This window comes from Myotis brandtii, unplaced genomic scaffold, assembly GCF_000412655.1.
Source record: "Myotis brandtii unplaced genomic scaffold, ASM41265v1 scaffold535, whole genome shotgun sequence".
NCBI classification, from domain to species: domain Eukaryota; kingdom Metazoa; phylum Chordata; class Mammalia; order Chiroptera; family Vespertilionidae; genus Myotis; species Myotis brandtii.
This window is the reverse complement of record NW_005369964.1, coordinates 2,784,310-2,808,348: the sequence shown is the minus strand read 5'-3', so window position 1 is coordinate 2,808,348 and position 24,039 is coordinate 2,784,310. Positions and strand designations below refer to the sequence as shown.

The window sequence follows — 24,039 nt, the reverse complement described above, 5'->3', positions numbered from 1 at the left end:
CCTCCAGCAGGTGGGGTCCCTCAGCCTGGCCTGCAGAGATTGGGCAAAACTGGCTCTCTGACATCCCCCGAGGGGTCCCGGAGTGCTAGAGCTGCAGTGACTTGGCAGTGGCAGTTCTCAGGTGACGCACCCCAAAACCAGAGAAGAGGGAGTCTGATTCCTCGTGGAGTGTCTGCCCCCTGGTGGTCAGTGCATGTCATAGCTACCGGTCAGACAGACACTTAGCATATTAGCCTTTTATATATATAGATTGTCAGCTAGATTATATTTGATCAAGGAAAAAATAAAGCTTACCTTTAAAGAGTAAGAATTTTATAAGTATCTTTTTTATAGCCTAGCAGTTCATCCGGATAAGATTACAATAGCAACAGGACAAGTCGCGGGCACTTCCAAGGATGGGAAAGTGAGTTACGTTATCTCTTCCTCTTTGTATAACATAACATTTTGCTAAGCCTGCTTAGATATAAAGCACCTGAACACTTCTTAATCTCTCATTAGAACTTTTTATTGCAAATTAAAAATTTTACAGTAATCTTAAAAACCCTTTAAATTCACCTTAATTTCAGCCAATTTTTAAATAACATCATTCTTGCCTAAGAATTCACTAATTCTTAAGATATTTACATACATGATAAACATTAAAATACCAAGTACACATTTAATGCGTAAAGTTAAAATCATAATGACATGATTTGAAGTGGGCATTTTGCCTTTCCGGTGACTTCAGATACATTCTCTTGATCCCTATAATCAGGACCTCAGTCCTAGAGTTTGCATCTGTGTGAGATCCACAGAGACCGCTGGGCTTTCCCACAAGTTCTGTAATCAGAGGGGGAACTAGTGGAATTCAACAGAGAACAATTCAGAACTGGCTGTCCTTTCCTCATTTACTGCAGGCTGTGGTCATTGTCACTCCTTATAGCTTTTATTTGTTGTTGTGATTGTTGTTAATCGTCACTCGAGGATATTTTTCCATTGGTAATTGTTTTTTAGAGAGAGAGAGAGAGAGAGAAACATCGATTGGTTGCCTCCTGCATGAGCCCTGACCAGGGCCCGGGATTGAGCCTACAACTGAGTTATATGCCCTTGACCGGAATTGAACCCGAGACCCTTCAGTCCTCAGGCCAATGCTCCTACCACTGAGCAAACAGCTAGGGCTCCTTGTAGCTTTTTTGATACCTGCCTAAGGGTAGCTTATTATGGAGCAATAGATGATCTGATACTCATCACATGAAATATTTCCATTTTTATCAACATTGCCTTCCAGCAAACCCAAGTGTTACCATTTTTTGGAAAATATTTCAATAACATCAACTATTAAATATTAACTGTTTTCTATTTTCCATTAAAATTCTACACTTGAAGTAACAGGAACAATAAGTCAGACCACTATTATGTAAATACACATGCATGGAACAGAGTCGCCTGTGTTTGTTAAATGTTAAATGACCTTAGAAGTTCTTTGAAATTAGTAGTAAGCCATTTGTTCCTCCCTCTGGTGAATTGAACGTGTATTTCCGTTTCTGGCATTGAAATCAGAACTTTGCAGCCAGAGAAGATGTGATGGCTATCTGAGCCTCCCATTACAAGTTACAAGCGGAGAAGTCCAGGGCGGTCACGTGACTGTGTGCAGCCTCCCAGCTGCTTAGAGCCCAGTCCACCCTAGAACCTAACTCACCTGACCCCACTGTCCTCGAGGTGCACTGCTGTGCACTGCTGGGCCTTTTCTTGACAAATCTGCTGACAGTTCTGGGCTGCTTTTCTCTGTTGAGAAAGAAAAAAATTAGTATAAATCCCTGTGAAACACAATTGAGAGGGTATTGAACTGAATCATAGCAATTCTAAATTTTATTTGTGCATAATTAATTGCCTGTTTTGCTCTTATGGGGCCCACGGAGCCCTTAAAATGATTTGGTGGTGACCGTCTTGATGAATTCACACACACACACACACACACACACACACACACACACACCTACCTTAATAACAATATGAACTTTGTAAGACTAATCCTTATATGAGATTCCATTCTCCTTGTCATTTTTTAATTTTAAAATTCAGTTGCGTCCAGATGTATACATTAGAATATCAGTTCCTGTGGATTAAAGAATTGGCTATTCAAAATTTAAAACTTGGCAGACCTCACCTGAGGTTAAATGGCACAGAGGCCATGACTTCCTGAAGACATTGGGAATCTGTCATTTATGTTAAAAGAATTATCAAAGGCAGAAAAAGACCTTTTGTCTTGACAAAATTGAAGTCACCTTGTAGCTTCAAGGTAAAGGTAAATTTGCGGAACTCTCACAATTGGTGACTTTGCGTTTTTTCCTCAACAGCAATTGCCCCCACACGTGCGCATCTGGGACTCTGTGACACTGAACACCCTGCACGTCATTGGGGCCGGGTTTTTTGACCGAGCGGTCACCTGCATCGCGTTCTCTAAATCTGTAAGTCTGAGCCCTGCTGGTGGCGCACTCTCTCCACAGGGAGGGGTCAGCCCGCAGCCAAAGAGGGAGAGAGTTATGGGTGGTTCCTGGGTGTGTGTGCAGATTTGACTCCGAAACTTGCCCGCTTCCCCGTCCCCACCTTCAGAGGCCACCCTCCTCCAGTCAGCCTTCCAGCCGTGGGGCGAGCAGAGGGGAGGCCCTGCTGCAGCTGTCCTCCGGTTCTGCAGGCCGTTGGCCTGCTCTGGCCTTGAATGTCACCTGCCCCTCCCTAGGGGACCCCAGCATGCCCCTGCTGTCCTCACAGGCTGGTTCACTGTCACAGGGCTGGACGGCGCCAGGTCTCCCCCAGACCCTCCCTGTCAACCACGTCTTCATCCAGTTCAGAGACTTATATCCAAGGCCCATGCCTGTGTCCACATCCAAGCAGCACACGCTCCACCCCAGTGCTCTCCCTCCTGGCACAGCCTTTCAGTAACCCCGTTAGCACCAGGTCTGTGCTGTTCCGGGGGAGGGCTCGGCAGCCCTGAGGAGGCTGTTTTTAGTGGACCTGCTAGGGGGAGCCCCCCGAAGCCCCTCTCCTGCTGCTGTCCCTTCATCAGCCCCCCTTCACCGGCTCTCCTTGTCTATCCGCCCACGTCAGCAGGTCTGAAAGGCAATCGGCAAATATTCTTTAGCCAACATGCGGCAGACTCCATGTTAAAAGTAAAATTATCGTTCATTTTTAATCACGCTCGACCTGTTTGTCCTCAAATGTAGTCTTCCCGGGAATACTTCTCTTTTTCAGAATGGAGGGAGCAACCTGTGTGCTGTGGACGATTCCAACGACCACGTGCTGTCGGTGTGGGACTGGCAGCGGGAGGAGCGGCTGGCGGACGTCAAGGTCTCTCTCCCAGCCTGGCGCTGGCCACGCTGTCCTTCTCCATGTGGAGCCTTCTCAGGCCACGGGCCACTGGCCACTTCCCTGCTCCTCAGAGGGCTGCAGGTCCCCATCCCACGGCAGCCTCGGGGGACACCTGCCCCAGCATCCCTGTGGCCCGCCCCGCCCCTCCCCTCCCAGGATGCCATGCACAAGCCTGGCAGGTTGCTTCCTCTCTTCACAATGTCTACCAGGGTTTGCCGACCTCATTGTACAGCCACGGCCCTTTAAATTCATTTGTTCACTTTTCCTCGCTTTGATTCCACAAATGCCAAGTGTCCCCTGTGTACCCAAATGTCGAGCAAGCAGGCACTGGAGGTGCAGTGACACTGAGTCCCAGGCAGGGAGGGGCCGGGAAGGGTGGGGGGAGGAGGTCTGACCGCCAGCCCAGGGCCCAGAGCTCAGCACTGGGGAAGGAGGGGCCACGCCGGGTCCCAGGCTGGTGCCCTTAGGGTTTCTCTCTCCCACCTTTGATCCGTTCCGCACAAAATAGCAGTGAACTTCCCCAACCCTTTCTTACGTTTCCCCCTGTTAAGTTATAGTTCAGTCTATTTTATAGAATCAACTTCTTATTTCTCATCCCGGCATCCATGAACCTTAGATAACCTTGCTTCCCTCACATTAAGATTAGCACTGAGTCATCTTACCTGACATGAGGGGCAGCATTGGGCACCTCCTCACTTGCGAGTCTGGGTGCAGACCCTGTAGACTAATCTCCCACTTCCTGGCACCTGTGTTCATGCCTCTAGTATCTGGTCAAGTGCTGGCATTCCTGCTACGTTGCTAGGTGGGCAGTAACCAGAGGCAAGTTGTTATCCAGGTGTGAGAAGGTGTAACTGATTATCAAGCGGAAGGAGCAGGCAGGGTGTCATTCCTCTGGCCAGGGTGCATAGGAACGAGATAATGGGGTGAAGGGTAACCCAAAGAGCTGCATTCCTGCATCCCACCGGCCCAGTCCCAGGAGGGACTCCCAGGGCGAGTGGTGCCGAATGTCCAAGAGCAGTGGAGCTGTATAACACGCAGACTCCTAGGCCCTCCCCAAGGTCCCGTCACTAGATGGGGACAAGGCCTGGCACCTGCACGAGACGCACCCCAGCTGATTCTGCTGTTTGGCCGGGGCTGGGATCCATGCCTGGGTGACGAGGGCAAATGCTTGCTGCTAAGACCCCTCCTGCCCCTGCCCCTCCTTCAGCGAACGCCCGCTGCCGGGCCTACTCTGCGCCCACTCCTGTGATGGGTCCTCACAGAGAGAGGGCCCCTGCCCTGCCCTCAGGCCACGGGCCAGTGGGGGAGAGAGACAGGAGAGGTCAAGGCCACAGGCTTGGTCGTTATAGACGATAAATTCAATGGGGAAAACGGAGAGGCTGGGGCTTAGCTTGAGGGCGTGGTTTATTTGTGGGGTCTTGCGAGATCTGAGACATGTGAGTGTCCTGTTTCGCTCAGTGCTCTAATGAAGCTGTGTTTGCCGTGGACTTCCACCCCACGGACACCAACATCATCGTCACCTGCGGAAAATCACACCTCTACTTTTGGACGCTAGAAGGAAACTGCCTCATTAAGAAGCAAGGATTATTCGAGGTGAAGTTCAATTACATTGGTAGTTTGTTTTCACTGAGTGTCTGGTGACCAGCTTTGCTTGTGACCAGGGAGCTGTCAGGCATCCGGTCTCAGAATTTTTTTCAGTGGCCAATGCGGGGGTGCCAGTCGGGGTGTCGTGACAAAGACTATTCCCAGATCCGGATCCCTAACAGGATTGGGGAGCCCCTGTGTCATGGGGATGACAGTGGTGATGCCGAGGGGGAAGGTGGGCCGACACGGGGCGCACAGGGAAAGGATGCCCAGAGCGGCCATGATGGCCAAGAGCAGCCGAGAAGGCACTTAGGGGTCAGCTGGGGAGCCCACCTCTGCCAAGGGTGGTGACACTCTGCCTTTTAGTCCGGCCACGTGGGGCCTTGTGTGAGCCCCGGGAACAGCACATCTCTGTGGGGACGATTGCTGCTACACCTGGAGATGGAGTTAGAGTATCTTTATTCTGGGGCCAGGACCCCGCTCCGCAGACTGTAGTCATGACAACACCACCCACTCCTAAGCCCCCTCCAACACCTTCCTCCGCTCGAACTGTCTGTAACGTTATACATCCCAGGAATTTCTTTAGAGCAGGTCATCTCACAGCGTAAGTGACGTAATGGTAGATGAACATGAAAAGCATCAGTGTGGGGGCTCCATCCAGCTGGGATTATCGTGAGTCTAGAGCAGCCGTGGGCAAACTACGGCCCGCGGGCCGGATCCGACCCGTTTGAAATGAATAAAACTAAAAAAAAAAAAAGACCATACCCTTTTATGTAATGATGTTTACTTTGAATTTATATTAGTTCACACAAACACTCCATCCATGCTTTTGTTCCGGCCCTCCGGTCCAGTTTAAGAACCCATTGTGGCCCTCGAGTCAAAAAGTTTGCCCACCCCTGGGCTAGAGAGTGTTAATACAGACGAAAGGCTGCCTTGACTGACTATGTATTTACAACATTTGCAGAAGCAAGAGAAGCCAAAGTTTGTCCTCTGTGTGACTTTTTCTGAAAACGGCGACACCATTACCGGAGACTCAAGTGGCAACATCCTGGTCTGGGGAAAAGGTAATGCCTGGTTGCTCCCAGAGCTGACGCTTTGGCGGTGTTCTGAGAAGTCAAAGGCGACTTCTGTAAGATTGTCTCTCAGTGAGTCCACAGGCTGACTGTGAAACCCCACGGTATGCAGGTACATACATGCACAGGAGCAGAGGAAAAGGGAGGGAAGGGTCTGTGACCCTCCGTCATCCTAAAAGACTGGTTAAGCCCAGATGTTATGACGGAATAATAGCTTTATTAGGAGATCTAGTAACATATCGTAAGCATGAAGGCATCCATGACTGTTTGCTTAGCTATGGAATATTTAATAAGTATCTGGTTCACATAGCATTTGGCAGATGTCATCGATCACCAATATGCGAGAGGCAGCGTGCTAGACGCCAGGGCATACAGATGAGTCAGACCCGAGTCCCCCGTGCCAGTGAGCAAACAGCGTGGTATGGAGGAGCCGTCACTCAGAAAACGTCCATTCAGTTACATTCAGTGAGCAGTTATGCACGCTCACCATGTGCCAGGAAATAAGGAAAAGTACACCATCCCTGGCTCAGGACCTTAGAGATTGGGCTGTGGTGAAGGTGGGAAAGACCCATCGACGTTATTTCCGGCCAATGGGGTGACTTCTGTGGAGTCCCCGCTCCTCTGGGTGCCGGGTGCTTGCTACAGTGTTTTCTTCCCCCTTAGAACAGGCCTTTGGGAAAAGCAGAGGGGAAACTGAGGTAGGGCAGGTAAGTCGCTTGGCCAGAGACACAGGTCCCCAGACTTGAGTCCCTGTTCTGAGCTCGGGTCCCTGGGTTCTCTTCACACTGCCTTCCCATCAGCAAGTTTCCTTAACGGTACAGTAATCCTGCCCGTGCCTGCCTGGTGCTCTGTGAACGTCTGCAGATCAGACCCTTTATAGCTAGATTTACACGTCAGTGATGTTCTAACCGACAATGTCAACTTTAAAACAAGAGTGGAAGTGACGGGCAGAGGTGAGCCTCTTCGCAAGGGACTAAGGATGGTTTTCTTGGTGTGTCTAGGTACGAATCGAATAAGCTATGCCATTCAAGGGGCCCACGAGGGTGGTATTTTTGCACTTTGTATGTTAAGGGACGGCACCCTGGTGTCGGGAGGCGGGAAGGACCGGAAGCTCATTTCTTGGAATGGAAACTATCAGAAACTTCATAAAACTGAGGTAAGACAGCAAGCAGTACTATTGACATCCATTTTGAATCTTCAGCTGTTGTCCTAACCAGTTTCCTTGTTGGTTTGATATCTTTAGCCTACAGTTTTGAAAGTTGTTTAGATAAAATTTTATTAAGTAGTGTAGTATTTTATTAAAATCCTGGAGGCAGTTTAAGTACAACTATTAACATGGAATTCGATGTATAAAATCTGAGGTGGTAACATATTTCACATTTAGAATATTTTTATAATAGAACCAATCTCACTTTTCCAAGGGAATATTGTCTACATTCTTACTTACCATTAAAATCTTTCTCCTTTTGTTCACTGTAATCTCCAGGGTGTTGCTTTGGAGACATTATTGCTTTTAAGGCGACTTCTGCTCATGTTTATTGAGTATCTACTTTGCACCTGGCTGAGTGCCAGCATGTTCTCTCGTGAGCTCTGAGTCCTTGGCCATCTTTTTCACCCCCTTTTACCTGGTTAGCAGCCTGCAGATGGCAGGAGCCAGAGGCTCGAAATCCAATATTCCCTCCACACTCGCCCCCAGGCCCCAGGAAATTATGAGCAGACGGATAGCGCATCAATCTGACAGTCGATGGTCTTTCTCCCCACCAGAGAGTGGGCACGCTGAGCGCATTTCCTACCTGGAAGGCAGGTTCTCACACTCGTTACACCCTGTAGCCCACGTTCCATCAGAGAGCGCCGCACCGTGCTTTGGCTGTAGAAGAACTTGGCTTTCTGATTATTGCTCTTAATAAAGGAAAGCTTTCATCTGAACTTGGAAATCACTTTCCCTTTCACGGAGTTGTGTGTTGTTGTTTTTCTAGAGAGAATGGAAGGGGATAGAAGGGGAAAGAGATAGAAAGAAACATCAATGTGAGAGAGACACACATCCCTGTACGCCTTCTACTGGGGATCGAGCCCAGAACCCAGCATGTGCCCTGACCAGGAATCAAACTGTGACCTCCTGGGTTCATAGGTTGACACTCAACCACTGAGCCACATCAGCCAGGCAAAAAATGCTTTACTCTTTATTATTTTTTTAACAGCCTTACTCTTGCTGGGTTTTTTAAGGAATATAAAATGTTCAGAGTTTAAAAGTAAGATTTGGGGTTTTGATCATTCACTCAGCCATTTGATTGTGGACCTTCCCCTGTCTCTCCGTGTATAGCTGTGTGTGTATGTGTGTGTGTGTGTGTGAGACTGTGACAGGAGCTGTCGTCATGGTATATAAGCAGGTATTTTTAATGACACCTTCCATCTTCTCTTTTCAATGCAGATTCCAGAACAGTTTGGTCCGATACGGACGGTGGCCGAGGGGAAAGGCGATGTGATCTTGATAGGCACCACCAGGAACTTTGTCCTGCAGGGCACGCTGTCAGGGGACTTCTCGGCCATCACTCAGGTGCGTCCCAGCAGGCCCACCCCACACATCCCTGTTACAGAATGTTAGAAGCTGATAAAGCACCACACAGAGGGGGCTACTGCTGTGTTTTATATGAGCACAGCCTGTCTGCGCTGCGGGAGTTCCCGCTGGCTGTCCTGACTGAGGTGGGGGAGGAAGACACTCTGATGAGATTAACTGTAAACCATGCAGCAAGCCTAGTTTGTAATCCTTGGAAGCTCCCGGGCCCAGCGGCATGGCTCAGTGGTTGAGAGTCAACCTATGAACCAGAAGGTCACGGTTCAATTCCAGTCAGGGGACATGCCCGGGTTGTGGGTTCGATCACAAGTGTGGGGAGTGCAAGAGAATCGATAATTCTCTTTCATCAACTGATATTTCTATCTCTCCCTCTTCCTTCCTCTCTGAAATCAATAAAAATATGTTTTAAAAAAGAATGAAAAGGAAAGCTCCAGAGTGCTGGTTGTAGTGTTTCAGAGAGCGTGCATTTGTCTTGGCTCTTTAGGGTCACACTGACGAGCTCTGGGGACTGGCCATCCACGCCTCAAAGCCCCAGTTCCTGACCTGTGGGCACGACAGACATGCCACTCTCTGGGACGCCGTCGGTCACCGGCCCGTCTGGGACAAGATAATAGAGGTAGGTGTGCACGTTACACCCATTTTCCTTGTAGAAATTCATCTGGAACATGTTCATTTATTTATTTGCATGAAATTGATAGATGTTAAATTGTCCCGATGCAAATGTCACTTAATTTATCTCCTTCGATTTGAATTGTGTTGCTTTAAGCGTTCCTGAGTGGTCTCACCTGTGTAATTGTGAAGGTTGCTGTCGAACATTTTTCTTTTTTTAATATATTTTTATTGATCTCAGGGAGGAAGGGAGAGGGAGAGAAAGAGAGAAACATCAGTGATGAGAGAGAATCATTGATCAGCTGCCTCCTGCATGCCCCACACTGGGGATGGAGCCTGCAACCCAGGCATGTGCCCTGACCAGGAATCTAACCGTGACCTCCTGGTTCATAGGTTGACGTTCAACCACTGAGCCGCACCAGCCGGGCACTGCTGAACTTTTTGACAGCAAGTCAGTCCCTCGGAGTCGGTGGTTGGGTTTCCTGACTGCGCCCGTCCACTGGCTTAGAGCTGAGAAGCCCTTGTTTGAGCCTGCATTCTTTCACAATGTACCTTTGGAATGAGAATTATAAACTGTTCTAAAAGCGTACAGTTTCTCTCTACAACGCGATGATCACGGCAAAGCTTTCGTTTTAAAGCCCGCATCTCTGTGATTTTTATGAAAGGCCTCAGTTCACATAGCACAGCGCTGAACCGTCCTCCTACGTGTAAGGCAGCCGTGACTGCATGTATTGAGCGCCGTTTGCATACCGAGCACCGTGGGTGCATTAACGACCCTTCACCCTGGTGCAGCCCTGCCAGTTGAAGTCTTTGTACCCTGCTCTTGTTGATTCGGACACTGAGGCTTAGAGGCGTCACATCGCTTGCCAAGGTCACTGAGTTGGTGACAGAGCCAGTGTTCACCCAGCTCAGCCTGATCCCAAACCCAGGGTCTTCCACTGCTCCCACTGCTGTGGGCCAGGAGCACATCCTGCAGGGCCCCATGTTAGGGGGCTCCTCTGTGACCCACACGCCCTGCAGCCCGCACAGTTGCCAGCATGCCCCAGCGCGCCGGATCTGAGTCTCAGCCGCCTGCTTTTTGCTTTCAGAGAAGGTCAGGTCGCTGGGAGAGCAGATCATGGGATGCCAGAGCCTGAGGGGTGGCCCGAGGTGGCAGGGCATGGCTACAGGAGGTCCTGCCTTGTACCTGTCCCCACGCAGGGACTTCATGTATGAAAAATACACGAGGGGTTTGTGCAGATCTGACAGCAACCACCGGCACAGCAGGGACAGTGGCAGTCCGGGAGGGCGCCGGCCCTGAGGCCTCGGCCAGCACAGAGCCCTGCTGAAAGCAACCCGGGCACATGCCCGCTCCTGCACCAGGCTGTGAGCTCCCTCCACCTGCATAAGGGTGGGGACCGACCCGGACGCCAGAAACATCCAGAGTTAAGTCCTGCCGCCTTTCTCCTCTGGCCATGTGACCTGGACAAGACCTCCCTGAACCTCAGTGCCTTCATCTCACGAATGATATGCTGGAGCCTCGAGTGGCCGTGACCTCTGTCTGTGTGACCGTGGCGGCCTGAGCTTCACTACAGCTCCCACTTTGGAAAAAGCGTCGCAGTAACAGAATCAATACCTGAAGAGCTTCTGGTCGCATCTTTTTAGTTTATCCAGAAGTTTCTCCTCCTAATTCCGTTTCCCTTGCTGCTCTTTCCTTGTCTTCCCGGGATTAACCTCTTCTCACTTCAGTGTGTCCTAAACACCCTGCCAGGTGACCCTCTGTCTGTCACAGATTCGATCCTGCACTCTTTCTCCTGGAAGAAAAAGACCACTCACTGTGCTATTTCCTAGTGACCACAGTCCTTAGCATAGCAACGCAGCCCCATTCCCAGTGTCACCGCACGCTTCCCCGTCCCCCACCCCGTGAACTCGGCATCGTAAACCCACTGCCGTTTCTCAGCTGGGCCCCAAACTACATTGCTTCCACCTTTTTTATCACGTTACTGTCCCCTTAACCCTTGATCCCCCAAAATACTGGTGTGTCTACTTCCACATTCACCACCGATGGGTCTTCCTGTGGCAGAAGGCGGAGTCAGGCCGTCTGCCTCCACCCAGCCTCCACCCAGCCTCCACCCAGCCTCCCTGTCTGACTCGTCTGACTCCCTGCTCCTGGGACCCCACAGCTTGTCATCCACCACGTTCCATCTTGTATCAGTTAGCATTGAACACGTATGTGTACCCCCAGAACTAAATGGGAGTGGGCCTTGCTCATCTCTGATCCTTCCAGGGCTCCAGGCTGCCCCACACTCAACCAGAGTCCACCTAACGGCACAGGCGCAGTGGGCATGCGTCCCAACAGATGGCGCTCACCCTGCGGCCTGGGGTCACCTGCGCCGGCTCCCAGGACTTAGAGGATGGGCGCACACTTCCTGCCTGCCACCTGACTACTGTAACTGTGAAAGGGTGTGAGACAGAAAGGGAAAGTCCCCGTTTCCTCCCTGGAGAGGAAAGAGATTTAAAACGGGGCCACACGGCCCTGAGGGACTAGGGCTGTGCTGTGTTTTTATGCTACCGTGCTGTCTGGCCATCAATTTACACTTCCTTTAAAATATTTTAGGATCCAGCTCAGTCTTCTGGTTTTCATCCTTCAGGGTCTGTGGTTGCAGTTGGAACACTGACCGGGAGGTAAGTCCACAGCAGCGCGCTGCGCTCACGGTTCAGGGAGTGTGTTTCCCCAGCCTCTGGTGACTTACCAAGTGAGGCCAGAACCCCAAAGGGAAATGAAGACAGGGTCCTTCACGTTTTGGCCCTGGGGAAAGCCTGGGGGAAGCTGTGGCCCCCTCCTGAAGGAGTACACACACGCGCATGCACAGGCACACACAGGCACATGCACACACGTACACATGTACACACACGCGCGCACACACACACACCCTCCTCGAGCCCTCTGCTGCCTGTGGTGGGAGGAACCTCAATTCGGAATCGAGCAAAGAAGCATTTCACAGCACTGAGAATTTAAAATGCTTTTTCTTGCTGCCCTTTCAGAATTTTAGAAACCGCCCCGATCCCAAGCCTCAGATTCAGACTCAGCTCACACTTACTGACCATGTGCCTCCGAAGGCCAGGCAGCAGATCGGTGCTGGAGCCTCTCCTCTTGGAGAGTGGGTCATCCGCTGTTTGACATTTGCCGAGCGCCGTGTCCTCATTAGGGATTCGAACCATTTCTGCATCTGTTACAGCCTGCACTGACTTAGCCCTGGGTCTGCACGGTGGTTCTGGGCCCTGACCCCCACCTGACAGCTGAGGAAACAGCCCTGAGGGGTTAACCTCAGACACTAGCCCTCTGCTCGCTCTTTGGAGAGTGGGTCATCCGCTGTTTGACATTTGCCGAGCGCCGTGTCCTCATTAGGGATTCGAACCATTTCTGCATCTGTTACAGCCTGCACTGACTTAGCCCTGGGTCTGCACGGTGGTTCTGGGCCCTGACCCCCACCTGACAGCTGAGGAAACAGCCCTGAGGGGTTAACCTCAGACACCAGCCCTCTGCTCGCTCTTCCGTTCCCTCCATCGTTTCTTTCACCCGGCTGGTTGCACGCCAGCATTCCTGGAGGTCAGACACTCCATGCAGTTGGGCACATCACCACCCCTGAGGGTGTCCCAGCCCCACCCCGGGCACCTGTTCTGCTTCACCCTGCGGTGGGGCCATGCAGGGGGTCCCTTTGCCACTTCCTGTGGCCACAACCCCGAGTTAGGTGTTGGCCCCACTTCTCTGCCCAGAGCTGTCCCTCCTTTTACATGGAAGTGACAAAACTCAGACCTAAGGAAGCCGTCATAGCCTTGGTAACCAATCATTCCTGGTGGTAGGGTGTGCTCCATGGTAGGGTATGCTCGCAAGTAGGACCTTTTCTGTACATGGAAGCTGGGAATGGTGTTCTTGCTAAGTAATACAGAGGACTTATTAAGCCCTTAGGTTAAAGTTTCTAATAGTCTGACTGTTATTGTAATAGTCTTGCTTCACTTCCCACTAAACCACGTATTGTACTTTTCTCCTGTTGGCAACAGGTGGTTTGTGTTTGACACAGAAACAAAAGACTTGGTCACCGTGCACACGGATGGGAACGAGCAGCTGTCCGTCATGCGGTACTCACCAGGTGAGCGCGCACCGCCCCGGGAGGTTCTGTGCACATGTCTTTAAAGGAAGTTCCACATGCCTCCCCAGAATGATCACTATGCTTGTGTTGTTGTCTAACTCTTTATTATGGAAATTTTTAAACAAACAAAACTGGACAGAAGAGCATGAGCCCCCGTGTATCCGTCACCTGCTGCAGCACTACGGACTCTCAGCCAGTCTCGTTCATGTGTTTTATTAGAGCCCCACTGCCCCCCATGTTATTTTGAAGCAGTTCACAGACATCTTATCCTTTCTTCCATTAATATCGCTGTGTCTCAAAAAAGTGAGGACTCTTTTTTAGCAGCTTTATTGAAATATAATTTACATATGACAGTTTACCCATTATAAACGTATAACTCAATTGATTCTTAGTGAATTAGTAGAGTTGTGCAACCATCACCACAGTCCAATTTTTGAACCTTCTCAGCACCCCCAAAAAGTTCCCTTCCTGCCCATTAGCAATTAATTTCCGCCTCCACCCCCAGTTCTGGCACCCTCTAATGTGCTGTGCTGATCTGCGAATGGCCTGTTCTGGACATTTCATATCAGTGGAATCAGACAACATGTAGCCTGTTACATCGGCTTCTTGTTTTTAGAATAATGTTTTTGAGATTAATTTATGTTATTGTGCATGTATCAGTACTTTATTCCTTTTTTAATTGAATTTTTGGGGTGGCATTGGTTAATAAAATTATGGGTTTCAGGTGTACAATCCTATAATACAGCAACTATATATTGTAGTGTGTGTTCACCACTCCAAGTCAGGTCTCCTTCCATCACCATTTATCCCCCCTATATATCCCTTTTTAATTACTGGATGGTATTCCATTTTGTGGATATACCACATTTTCTTTATCTATTTATCAGTTAACAGACACTAGGATTGTTTCGGTGTTTTGGTTATTAGGAGTAACGCTGCTATGAACAGTTATGATATGTACTTTTTGTAGACATTTGTTTTCATTTATCTCGGGTGAATTCCTAGGAGTGGAATTGGTGGATCATAGGGCAAATTTATGTTTAACATCTGATGAAAATGCTTTCCAAAGTGGCTGCCCCACTTTACAGTCCCACCAACACTGTGTCAGGGGTCTAGTTTCTCCACGTCCTCACCAACACCTGCCATAGTCTGTCTTTTCAGTAGAGCCCTCCTAATAGAGGTGTAGTGGTTTCTCAGGTGGTTTTAAGTTACATTTCCATAAAGACTGTCAGAGAGGTTAAGCATCTCTTCATGTATCTACCAGTCATTTCTGTATCTTCTTTGATGAACTCTCTACCCAAATATTTTGCCCATTTTTAATTGGGTTGCTTATCTTACTACTGAGTTGTAAGAACTCTTTCTATATTCTGTGAGTTCTTTATCAGCTATATGATTTGCAAATGTTTTCTCTCAGTGTATGGCTTGTCTTTTCATTTTCTTAATGGGGTCTAAAAAAGCAGATGCTTTAATTTTGATGAAGTCCAGTTTATCCATTTTATTCTTTTATGGATCTTGCTTATGGTGTCATAGTCAAAAGTCACAAAGATTTTCTCCTATGCTTACTTTTAGAAAGGTTATTGTTTTAGCCATTATATGTAGGTCTATGATCCATTTTTGAGTTAATGCTTGTGTATGGTGAGAGGTCAGTCTAAGTTTATTTATTTTGCATGAAGATATCCAGTTGTCCCAGCACCATTTGTTGAAAATACAATTCTATCCCTATTGGATTATCTTGACACTTTTGTCAAAAGTCCATTAACATGCCCTAGTCGATTTGGCTCAGTGGATAGAGTGTCAGCCTGCAGACTGAAGAGTCCTGGGTTCAATTCTGGTCAAGGGCACATATTCGGGTTGCTGGCTCGATCCCATGTGGGAGGCAATTAATTGATGTGTCTCTCTCACATCGATGTTTCTCTCTCTGTGTCTCTCTCCCTCCCTTCCACTCTCTCTAAAAAACAATGGAAAATGCTCTCAGGTGAGGATTAACAACAACAACAGAAAATCTATTAACAATAAATATAAAGGTTTATTTCAAGATTCTCAGTTCTATTCATTCATTTATATATCTATCCATATACCAATACCACACAATTTTGATTATTGTACTTTTGCAGTAAATTTTAAAATTGAATAGTGTAATTACTCCAATTCTGTTCTTTTTCAAAATTGTTTTACTTATTTTGGTCCTTATCATGTCTATGTAAATTTTAGAATCAACTAAAATCAGGGCTTTTCTTTGTAGGAAGGTTTTTAATTTCTAATTCAATTTCTGTTCTGTCAAGTTCTAATTTTAAAATCTACAAGGATTGTAATATGTTGAAGACCGCCAAAGGGGTCGCGACCCACAGGTTGAGAACCGCTGTTATAGATCAATATGGGGAGAATTGCTATCTTTACAAGATTGAGTCTTATAATCCTTGAACTTAGAATGTCTCTCCATTTATTTAGATCTTCAATTTTTATCAGCAATGTTTTACGGTTCTCAGTGCACAAGTCTTATACTTCCGTTGTTAAATTTGTTCCCAAGTTGCTTTTTATGCCATTGTGAATGAAGTTGTTTTTTCTTTTGTTTTCAGAATGTAGTTTGCTAGTACAGAGAAATAAATTTTTTTTGCACATGGATCTTACATCTGTGACCTTTCTAAACTCTTTTATTAGTTTTAGTAGGTTTCTTTGTGTGTAAAATTCTTGGGATTTTCTTCATACGGGAGCATGTCATCTGCAAACAACGACAGTTTTATTCATCTTTTTAAATCTGGGTGCCTTTATTTTTTTCCTTATTGCATTTGCTAGAACCTCCAACGTGATGATGAACAGAAATGGCAAAATGGGTCCTAGCCTTGCTCCCAGTCTTAGGGTGAAAACAGTCACTTATTGTTAAGTATCATGAGGAAGTTCCCTTCCATTCCTAATCTGGTTGGTTTTTATTATGAATGGGTGTTAGAATTTGCCAAATGCTTTTTCTGTATCTATCAAGATGATCATGTAGTTTTTGTCATTTTATTAACATGGTGCATTACATTAATTTTCAGATGTTAAGCCATCTTTGCATTCTTGGGATAAATCTCATGTGGTCATGGTGTCTGGTTGGTTTTTATTATGAATGGGTGTTAGAATTTGCCAAATGCTTTTTCTGTATCTATCAAGATGATCATGTAGTTTTTGTCATTTTATTAATATGGTGCATTACATTAATTTCAGATGTTAAGCCATCTTTGCATTCCTGGGATAAATCTCACGTGGTCATGGTATCTAATCCTTTTTATATTTTGCTGGATTCTGTTTAATCTTCTGTTAAGGATTTTTACATCTATGTTTATGAAGGATATTGGTCTGAAGTTTTCTGGTGATGGTTTTGTCTGGCTTAGTTATGAGACTGCTATTGGCCTATAGGGAAACTTGGAAAATGTTTCTTCTTTGTTCATTTTCTGAAAGAGTTTATCAAGGATTGGTGTTATTTCTTTATTAAATATTTGATAGAATTCATGTGAATTCAGTGAGCTATCAGGGCTTTTCTTTGTAGGAAGGTTTTTAATTTCTAATTCAATTTCTCAGCTTCTTATAGATCTATTCAAATGTTTTCTTTTTTCTTAAGTCAGTTTTGGTGATTTTTCCATTACATCTAAGTTGTCTAATTTATTGGCATAAAGTTGTTCATAACATTTGTTTTTAATCCTTTTCATTTTTCTGAGATTGGTAGTGAAGTCTTCTTTCGTTCTTGAATCTGGTAACTTGTGTTTTCTCTCCTTTTTTCTTGGTCAACCTAGTTACAGATTTGTCAACTTTGTTGATCTTTTCAATAATCAGGCAGAGGGAGGCAGTGTGCACAGAGATGAGGCAGGAAGGGCCTCCCAGGCCAGGGAGGAGGCGGTGTTCAGAGGCCTGAGAGAACCTGCAGCTCCGTGAGCAGTGAGTGGCTACATCCTGGAGGGCCTTGTGGCCCCACTTACAAACTGAGCCTCGGTCCCTCCGCTTCTGCGCGGGGAAGGGTGTTATAAGGAGAGGGACTGGCCAGGTGCGATTTCCAAAAGGTAGTTCTAGAAGTGGGAGAGGAGTCATTCAAGCGCACATTTCCTTTTTGAAATAACTCATTAATCTGGCTGTTTTCTAATCTGTGATGGCACCTAGCATTACCCCTTATAATTGATCAAGTGTTTATTTTTAATAATTGAATTATAATCTGCCATATCTTTGTAGACGGGAATTTCTTAGCAATAGGCTCCCATGACAACTGTATCTATATCTACGGAGTCAGTGACAATGGGCGGAAGTACACGCGAGTCGGCAAATGCTCGGTAAGCCCGCAATTTCTCATGCCCGTGGCGGTCATTACTGTTGGTCAGGAGCTCATCAGACAAGGGAACCTCATAGGCTGTGTTTCTCTCCCAGGGTCATTCCAGCTTCATTACACACCTGGACTGGTCTGTAAACTCACAGTTCCTCGTGTCAAATTCTGGAGACTACGAAATTCTTTACTGTGAGTAGCACCCAGGGTTACGTTTCCTCTGAGACCAAAGCTGGCCTCCTGCCAAACCCGCTTCCCGTACACCTCGAGCCTCGGCTCTGTCCTCTGTGAAACAGATGGTGGGCTGGGCCTCTCGCAAGTCCTTCCCAACGCTGAGACGCCTGAGACCGGGCCGACCACGGTCCTGTCGAGGAGATTAGGGCCCCGGGAAGGAGAAGGCCAGGCTCTGCAGAGAGAAGCCGGAGGGGGCAGCTGTGGCAGAAGAGAGTGGGGTCAGAGCCGTCACAGTGAGAGGGACCCCGTGGGGACATCATCCCCCTGAGGCAGACCATGAAGGCTCTCCCGCCTGGGTGACAGCAGCCCCCTGGGACCCCTCCTCCTCTCCCAACCCCTCTGGCCGGTGTCTGTGCCCAGGCAGGACCTGGGAGTGGTGAGGGTCATAATGGCTGGCACTTACTGAGCACATGGTGCATGCCGTGCTCTGCTTCTGTGAACACTTGTCAAGCACCTGCCGCATGCCCAGCTCTGGCTAAACACAAGGGGGCACTAAAAAGTGTGCTGCTCTGACCTCCATCTCCTCCAGGAGCCGCAGCACTTTCAGGCTCATCCCCTTTTGTAGACAAGGAAATCGGGGCCCAGACAGGAGGCCATAGGCATCAAGGCCAGCGGGGGGAGAGGAAGGGGGGTGATCACCCAGTTGTTGAAGAGCCCAGACAGGCAGGGCAGCTGGAGGTGGATGGAAAGAGAAGATGCCTGGGCCAGGACAGTGCCCCCTCCAGCAGGGCAGGCAGCCAGGGGCAGCCCTCCCGCCCTCTCCAAGGTCCTGCCTTGTGCGGGGCAGAAACAGGGGAAGGTTTTCGGGGACAGGCTCTGGGTCTACTCAGACACAGTCTTACACTTCACTAGTAAGAGCTCATTTGGGGAACAAACCAGTCACCTGGGAGGCCATAGGTACTGGGTCAACTGGTTTTCATAAGCTTGGGGTTAAAGGGATTGGGTGTGTGTGTGTGTGTGTGTGTGTGTGCGCGCGCGCGCATTTGTATGTGGGGAGGGGGAGAGATAGGGAGCTCCAGTGTGTTCAGGGCTCCAGGGGGCACAGGAGCAGGTGGAGGCCTAGGAGCCAGAGTATGGTCAAAGAGAGGAGAAGCCAGACTCGGGGAAACAGATCCAGGGAGGGAGGTGGGAAGACAGCGAGGAAGAGGTGGGCCCCTCGCAGGCCCGGGCTGAGCTCAGTGCCGGCCAGGAGCGCGATTCCCCTGGGCTGAGAGGTGATCGGGTCCCTCTCCTGAGGGCTCTGTCTTGCCCCAGAAAGAGAGGGGGCTTTTGCTCAGGTGTCACCACACCTGTGTTTGCTTTTGCCAGGGGTTCCCTCCGCATGCAAGCAAGTCGTCAGTGTGGAAACTACAAGAGACATCGAGTGGGCTACATACACCTGCACTTTGGGATTCCATGTCTTTGGTAAGTTTCCGCAGCTTTCACGCGGTTCAGATGTAAGTGTGTCCACTTTCAGAATACTCCCCTAAGGGTCAGGAAGCCTCGGAGTCGCCAGTTTCGTCAGCGTGCTGAGCTGCTCTGTGAGGCCGCAGGACCCAGTCCCTGCAGCTCCGGGAAGGGCCGGGCGAGAGGAGCCGGGACACGGTGTCCACCCTTTCCCTGTGTGTGAAGGTTGTGCCCAAGTTCCTGGGTAGATGAGCAGACGGCACTCAGTCAATTCACTCGTCCTTTGTTAGTTATTACTCTACCTTCTTGGTCCTTAAACTCGAATTTTCACTTCTAAGTTCAGATTAGGAATATATTCCTAAATGATCTAAATTAAATTGCCACAATACAGTAAGAAAAAAAAGCAGTATTTATAACCTCTTTCTGCAAGACTATAGGTCGGTCAGTCATTTGGTGAGAATTTCACAAATCTCCTTAGAGCTGGCATTTTACCATTTTCTGGTATTAAAAGCGAGGACTCCCGGGTTTACCACAGAACTTCCAGCTGAGAAACTGATGCACACACAGCTCTCAGAGCCGAAGTGACTGGGACCAAAGGGGTTTCCTGGAGCAATTGTCAGAAGACACCACCCCAGACCACGCTTCCAGCCCACCAGAGCCAGAGCTGCTGCCTCCCCCAGCCCACGGCAGGCAGACACGACACCTGCCTGGTGTCAGCAAGCAGCAGCCACGAAGAGCTGACCCCAAGAAATGTCTGAAAGGCACACTCAGACTCAGGGTTAAAAAGTTCTTGGGAGAGACTTTCATATATAAAGAGTTGCCTGGAAAAAAGAAAAGTTAGGAAACTGCATGCTTGAGGACTAGTCAGCTTCCCATCAGACACTTGGGGACAAAAGAAAGGCACTGTGTCCAGAAGCAGGGTTTCTGGCGCACTTTGTGCTGTCTTGTCAAGAAGCCCCCCCCCAAAAAAAAGGACAAAAAAGAAGGGGCCCCCAAAAGGTAGGAGCCCAGCGAGCCTGTTGTTGCTCCTGTCCTGCCACAGAGCAGGGCTAAGCCTTGAAGGGCTTCTTGGGAGGCCTGGAGTGAGCTGCTCATGGGAACAGGGAGAGGCCGGAACCAGACAGAGCGCTCTCTTGGCCCTGGTCTAAGCCCGGAACGTGGGCGATTTTACTTTGGTGAGAGTTTAAAGCAGTCCCCACGCAGTGGCCAGTGTTTCTGGTATTTCCCATGCTGTCTGTGGTCTTCGTTTTAGGAGTGTGGCCCGAAGGCTCGGACGGGACCGACATCAATGCCGTCTGTCGGGCCCACGAGAAGAAAGTCCTGTCGACGGGCGATGACTTCGGCAAAGTGCACCTCTTCTCTTACCCTTGTTCGCAGTTCAGGGTAAGGACCGGTCTTCACAAACCTCACCCCTCGTGGGATGCGCTTGGCACTTACATAGAAAGGCCCATGAGTGCATGCCACCTATCACAGGTGCAGACCTGGCCCTGTCACCGCTGCCCTTGAGCACTTCAGGGGCTCCCCCTGCCCTCCAGGAAGCCCTTAGACCTGGCTCCGCTACCTCTGTGGCTTCCTTGGTGGGTCTCACTCCTCTCCCCTCCACCACAGCCCCTCTGCTGCAGCCCTGCTGTGCTGACCTCTGCCCAGCTCGCCCCTCCTGGCCCTTCCCTTCCCTGACCCTCCTTTAGAAGGACACCCCTCACCCTCCACTGCTGGCATCTCTGGGATTGAATGTGTCCACCCAGGACAGTCCCTTGCCCCTGTCTGTCCCCCAGTGGTTGTGTCTGGGTCCCGCCTGAGCTGTGCAGAGCGCGGCACAAAGGAGCACAGCCGAGTGAGGGGAGATGCAGGAATGCGGGAACGCGCGCAGAATTCCCACACCGTCGGCTCCAGATCGTGCGCTTTGCGTTGAGCTCCCTCCCTGTCTTCTTCCCAGGCCCCCAGCCACGTGTACAGTGGGCACAGCAGTCACGTCACCAACGTTGACTTCCTCTGTGATGACAGCCACCTCATCTCCACGGGCGGCAAAGACACCAGCATCATGCAGTGGCGGGTCATTTAGTGCCGGCGGGGACCCGGGAGCAGTGCAGGCCCCGAGGCACAGACTCGGTTACTCGGTCACTGTGATTTCTGTTTTGTTTGAAAAGTTCTCACAAACCTCAGGAAAACCACTCCCTGTACCGGTTACCTTAGCGTAGTGGATCAGTGAGCGCCACGTCGGATCAGCAGTTCAGGTTTCTCTGTTGTACAATATATAAAACACATGTAATGTAAAAAAAAAAAAAGCCAAGGTTTACAGCACGGCGACATCAACAGGTTAACTGGTATATCCTTCCTACCTTTTCTATGAACTCTTCGAAACGGTCACAGAATGCCTTCAGATACTGTACGCAGGCTTGACTCGCTCACCATGGAGCCTGCGAGGCCGGTGTTTATGAGAATGAGGTACTGAATCACGATCACTGTTGCTTAATTGGTCCTAAAGGGACACACGGATTGAGTAGAGGGAAGAACCGACTGCACAGCTGAGTCAGGAAATGCAGCTATGACTTCCTTTGGTTCCATTGTCTACGGTTCCATTCAGTTCTCCCTCTGGGAGGCGGGTGGGAAGGGGGTTGATTAACGGTTCAGCCGGGGATACAGGCATTTCAGAGTTGCAGCTAGACTGCCGGCCGAGCCCAATGCAGTCAGCCCTGACACCCCCGTGAATGGCGCCCCCGGTGGTCCCCGTCCACCTGCCCCGTCAGTGGAGACATTTGGTCACCTTCCTCTGTATATTAATTGGCATGATATGGTATTGTACTTGTATAGGATTTTAGGGATTCAAAATAAATACGTAAGGCTAGGCTTTACTATTTTATGCTTATGGACATTGTATATTTGTATTTTAAGACCAAGTAGACCAAGTCAAAAAGATACCACAAACCTGCAGCAGGGAGTCTGGGAGGCTCCGCCAGGTACGCAAGGCAGCTTCTTTCCTGTCTTCTGTGCCTGGCCGGCTCGCTTGGCGATGAAATGAGATTGCGTTCTGATGAGTAAAACGTAGGCGGCATCCATTTGTCAAGAAGGCCTTATCCATTTCGATTGTGAGGTAGACTGAAATGTATTGTTTACATTGAGGAATGTATCTCAGATTTTAAAATAGAAGAGTAATAAGCAGACTTTAAAAACAAATATTAAGGTTTTTACTTGTTCTAGGCAAGTAAATGTTGAGCTGTCTGGACTCAGCCCTGGCTGTCCTGCCAGCCGATTTGGTCACGACACTGCGAAGCGTTGTGATGACAGACAGCTCCCGGCTGCTGCGGACAGGGCACCAGTGAACATGTGTTAAAGGTGAATCTGTTTGTATGTATCCTTATCAAATATATTCTGTAATGAAATAAAATCTGAAAAGTGGATTTCTTATTGACCTATAATCATGAAAGTATATAAATTAAAATATTTAAAATTAGCTATGATTCACACTATATTCTGTTTCATATATAGATATTTTACCTCACCGGGGGGCTATAATTTGCATATGGTATATAAGCATTCATCAGATTCACAAAATAATCATTTTCAAGTGAATAATTGAGGGAATAACCATATCAGGGAAGGAAAAGGGAACCATTATCTTTATATATAAAAGCCTAAGGAACTGTCCAACCATTTGACCAGTAGCTATGATATGCAGTGACCACCAGGGGGCAGACGCTCCAACTTGCAGAATCGGCCGTGGGTTAGGTTGCTGCTGGGGCACTGTCAGCCCCGAATCTGCTTCACCTGCACCCCAGACCCATTGGGGAATGTCGGAGGCCCGGTGCATGAATCCGTGCACTCACCTGCACCCCAGACCCATTGGGGAATGTTGGAGGCCCGGTGCATGAATCTGTGCACCAGTGGGGTCCCTCAGCCTGGCCTGTACCCTCTCGCAATCTGGGACCCCTCGGGGGATGTTGGAGAGACAGTTTTAGCCCAATCCCCACAAGCCAGGCCGAGGGACCCCACCAGTGCAGGAATCTGTGCACCGGGCCTCTAGTTTACTTATAAAATCTATTTTTATTTCTGTATACTTCCACCATTTTTTAAGCTCAATAATAGAAAAGGGGTATTGTGAATCATTATTGCTGTCTTCCTACTTGCCTGCATTTAAATGAAATTCTTTAAACAGCCCAGGATTAGCCTTGTGGGTATTCATTATTCACTCCCTCCCTCATTAGCATAACAAGCAAGGGCCCTGGCCACTGGGGCAGGAGCCAGGCAGCATCCCAGAGCTCCGGGCTGGGGGCACCCCAGGTTGCCCCATCCTCACATCAGTCATTGGGGGTCGTGGCATTAGGTGATATGAAAGTATTTTCAGATACGCAGTTTGCAGAGATGGAAAAGGAGAGGATTTTCCCTGTTCTGGCATGTTCAGTCCTCAGTGTCTCCTTCCCAGGCCGAGGCAACACCTGAACGGAGGCATCAGCTGGGAGCAGAGGCTGGGAGGACACAGGTGCTCAGGACAGCCATTGGTGGGGGGGATGTGGGGTCCAGGAGGGCAGCCAAGCAGCTACCACAGTCTCACCTCCCCCCAGGTCCCCCAGTTGCTCTGCCAACCCCACAGAAGGATGTTATCTGAATACCTTGTAGAATGGTGGAGCTGCAGGGGAACTTGGGGAAGTGTGTTCCTTGGAACACCATTCCACGGGGTGTTAATAGACCTTGTGTTTGACAGTTAAACAGGTTTGAGCAGGGCTTTTGGGGGGAGCGGGGGGAGGATGGATCTTCTCAGAATTTGTGAGCACACAGAGTTCCCAAAGCCTGACTACACAGCCTTTCCTTTCTGGGACCTCT

At 48.9% G+C, this 24,039-nt stretch overlaps 1 protein-coding gene across 1 annotated transcript in view; it reads left to right on the top strand.

The window, feature by feature from the left end:
• Positions 1-22,672, top strand: part of EML1 (echinoderm microtubule associated protein like 1) — a 153,560-nt gene extending 130,888 nt beyond the window's left edge. Inside the window, exons 9-23 of the mRNA XM_005877879.2 lie at positions 334-403; positions 2,337-2,447; positions 3,232-3,327; positions 4,807-4,941; positions 5,897-5,996; positions 7,007-7,161; positions 8,434-8,559; positions 9,062-9,193; positions 11,783-11,850; positions 13,228-13,316; positions 17,514-17,611; positions 17,706-17,793; positions 19,144-19,239; positions 20,474-20,604; positions 21,158-22,672. Of these exons, the coding sequence (XP_005877941.1) occupies positions 334-403; positions 2,337-2,447; positions 3,232-3,327; positions 4,807-4,941; positions 5,897-5,996; positions 7,007-7,161; positions 8,434-8,559; positions 9,062-9,193; positions 11,783-11,850; positions 13,228-13,316; positions 17,514-17,611; positions 17,706-17,793; positions 19,144-19,239; positions 20,474-20,604; positions 21,158-21,283 (1,621 nt within the window). The 3' untranslated portion in view covers positions 21,284-22,672. The remainder of the gene's footprint in view (positions 1-333; positions 404-2,336; positions 2,448-3,231; positions 3,328-4,806; positions 4,942-5,896; positions 5,997-7,006; positions 7,162-8,433; positions 8,560-9,061; positions 9,194-11,782; positions 11,851-13,227; positions 13,317-17,513; positions 17,612-17,705; positions 17,794-19,143; positions 19,240-20,473; positions 20,605-21,157) is intronic.
• The last annotated feature ends 1,367 nt before the right edge of the window (positions 22,673-24,039 follow it).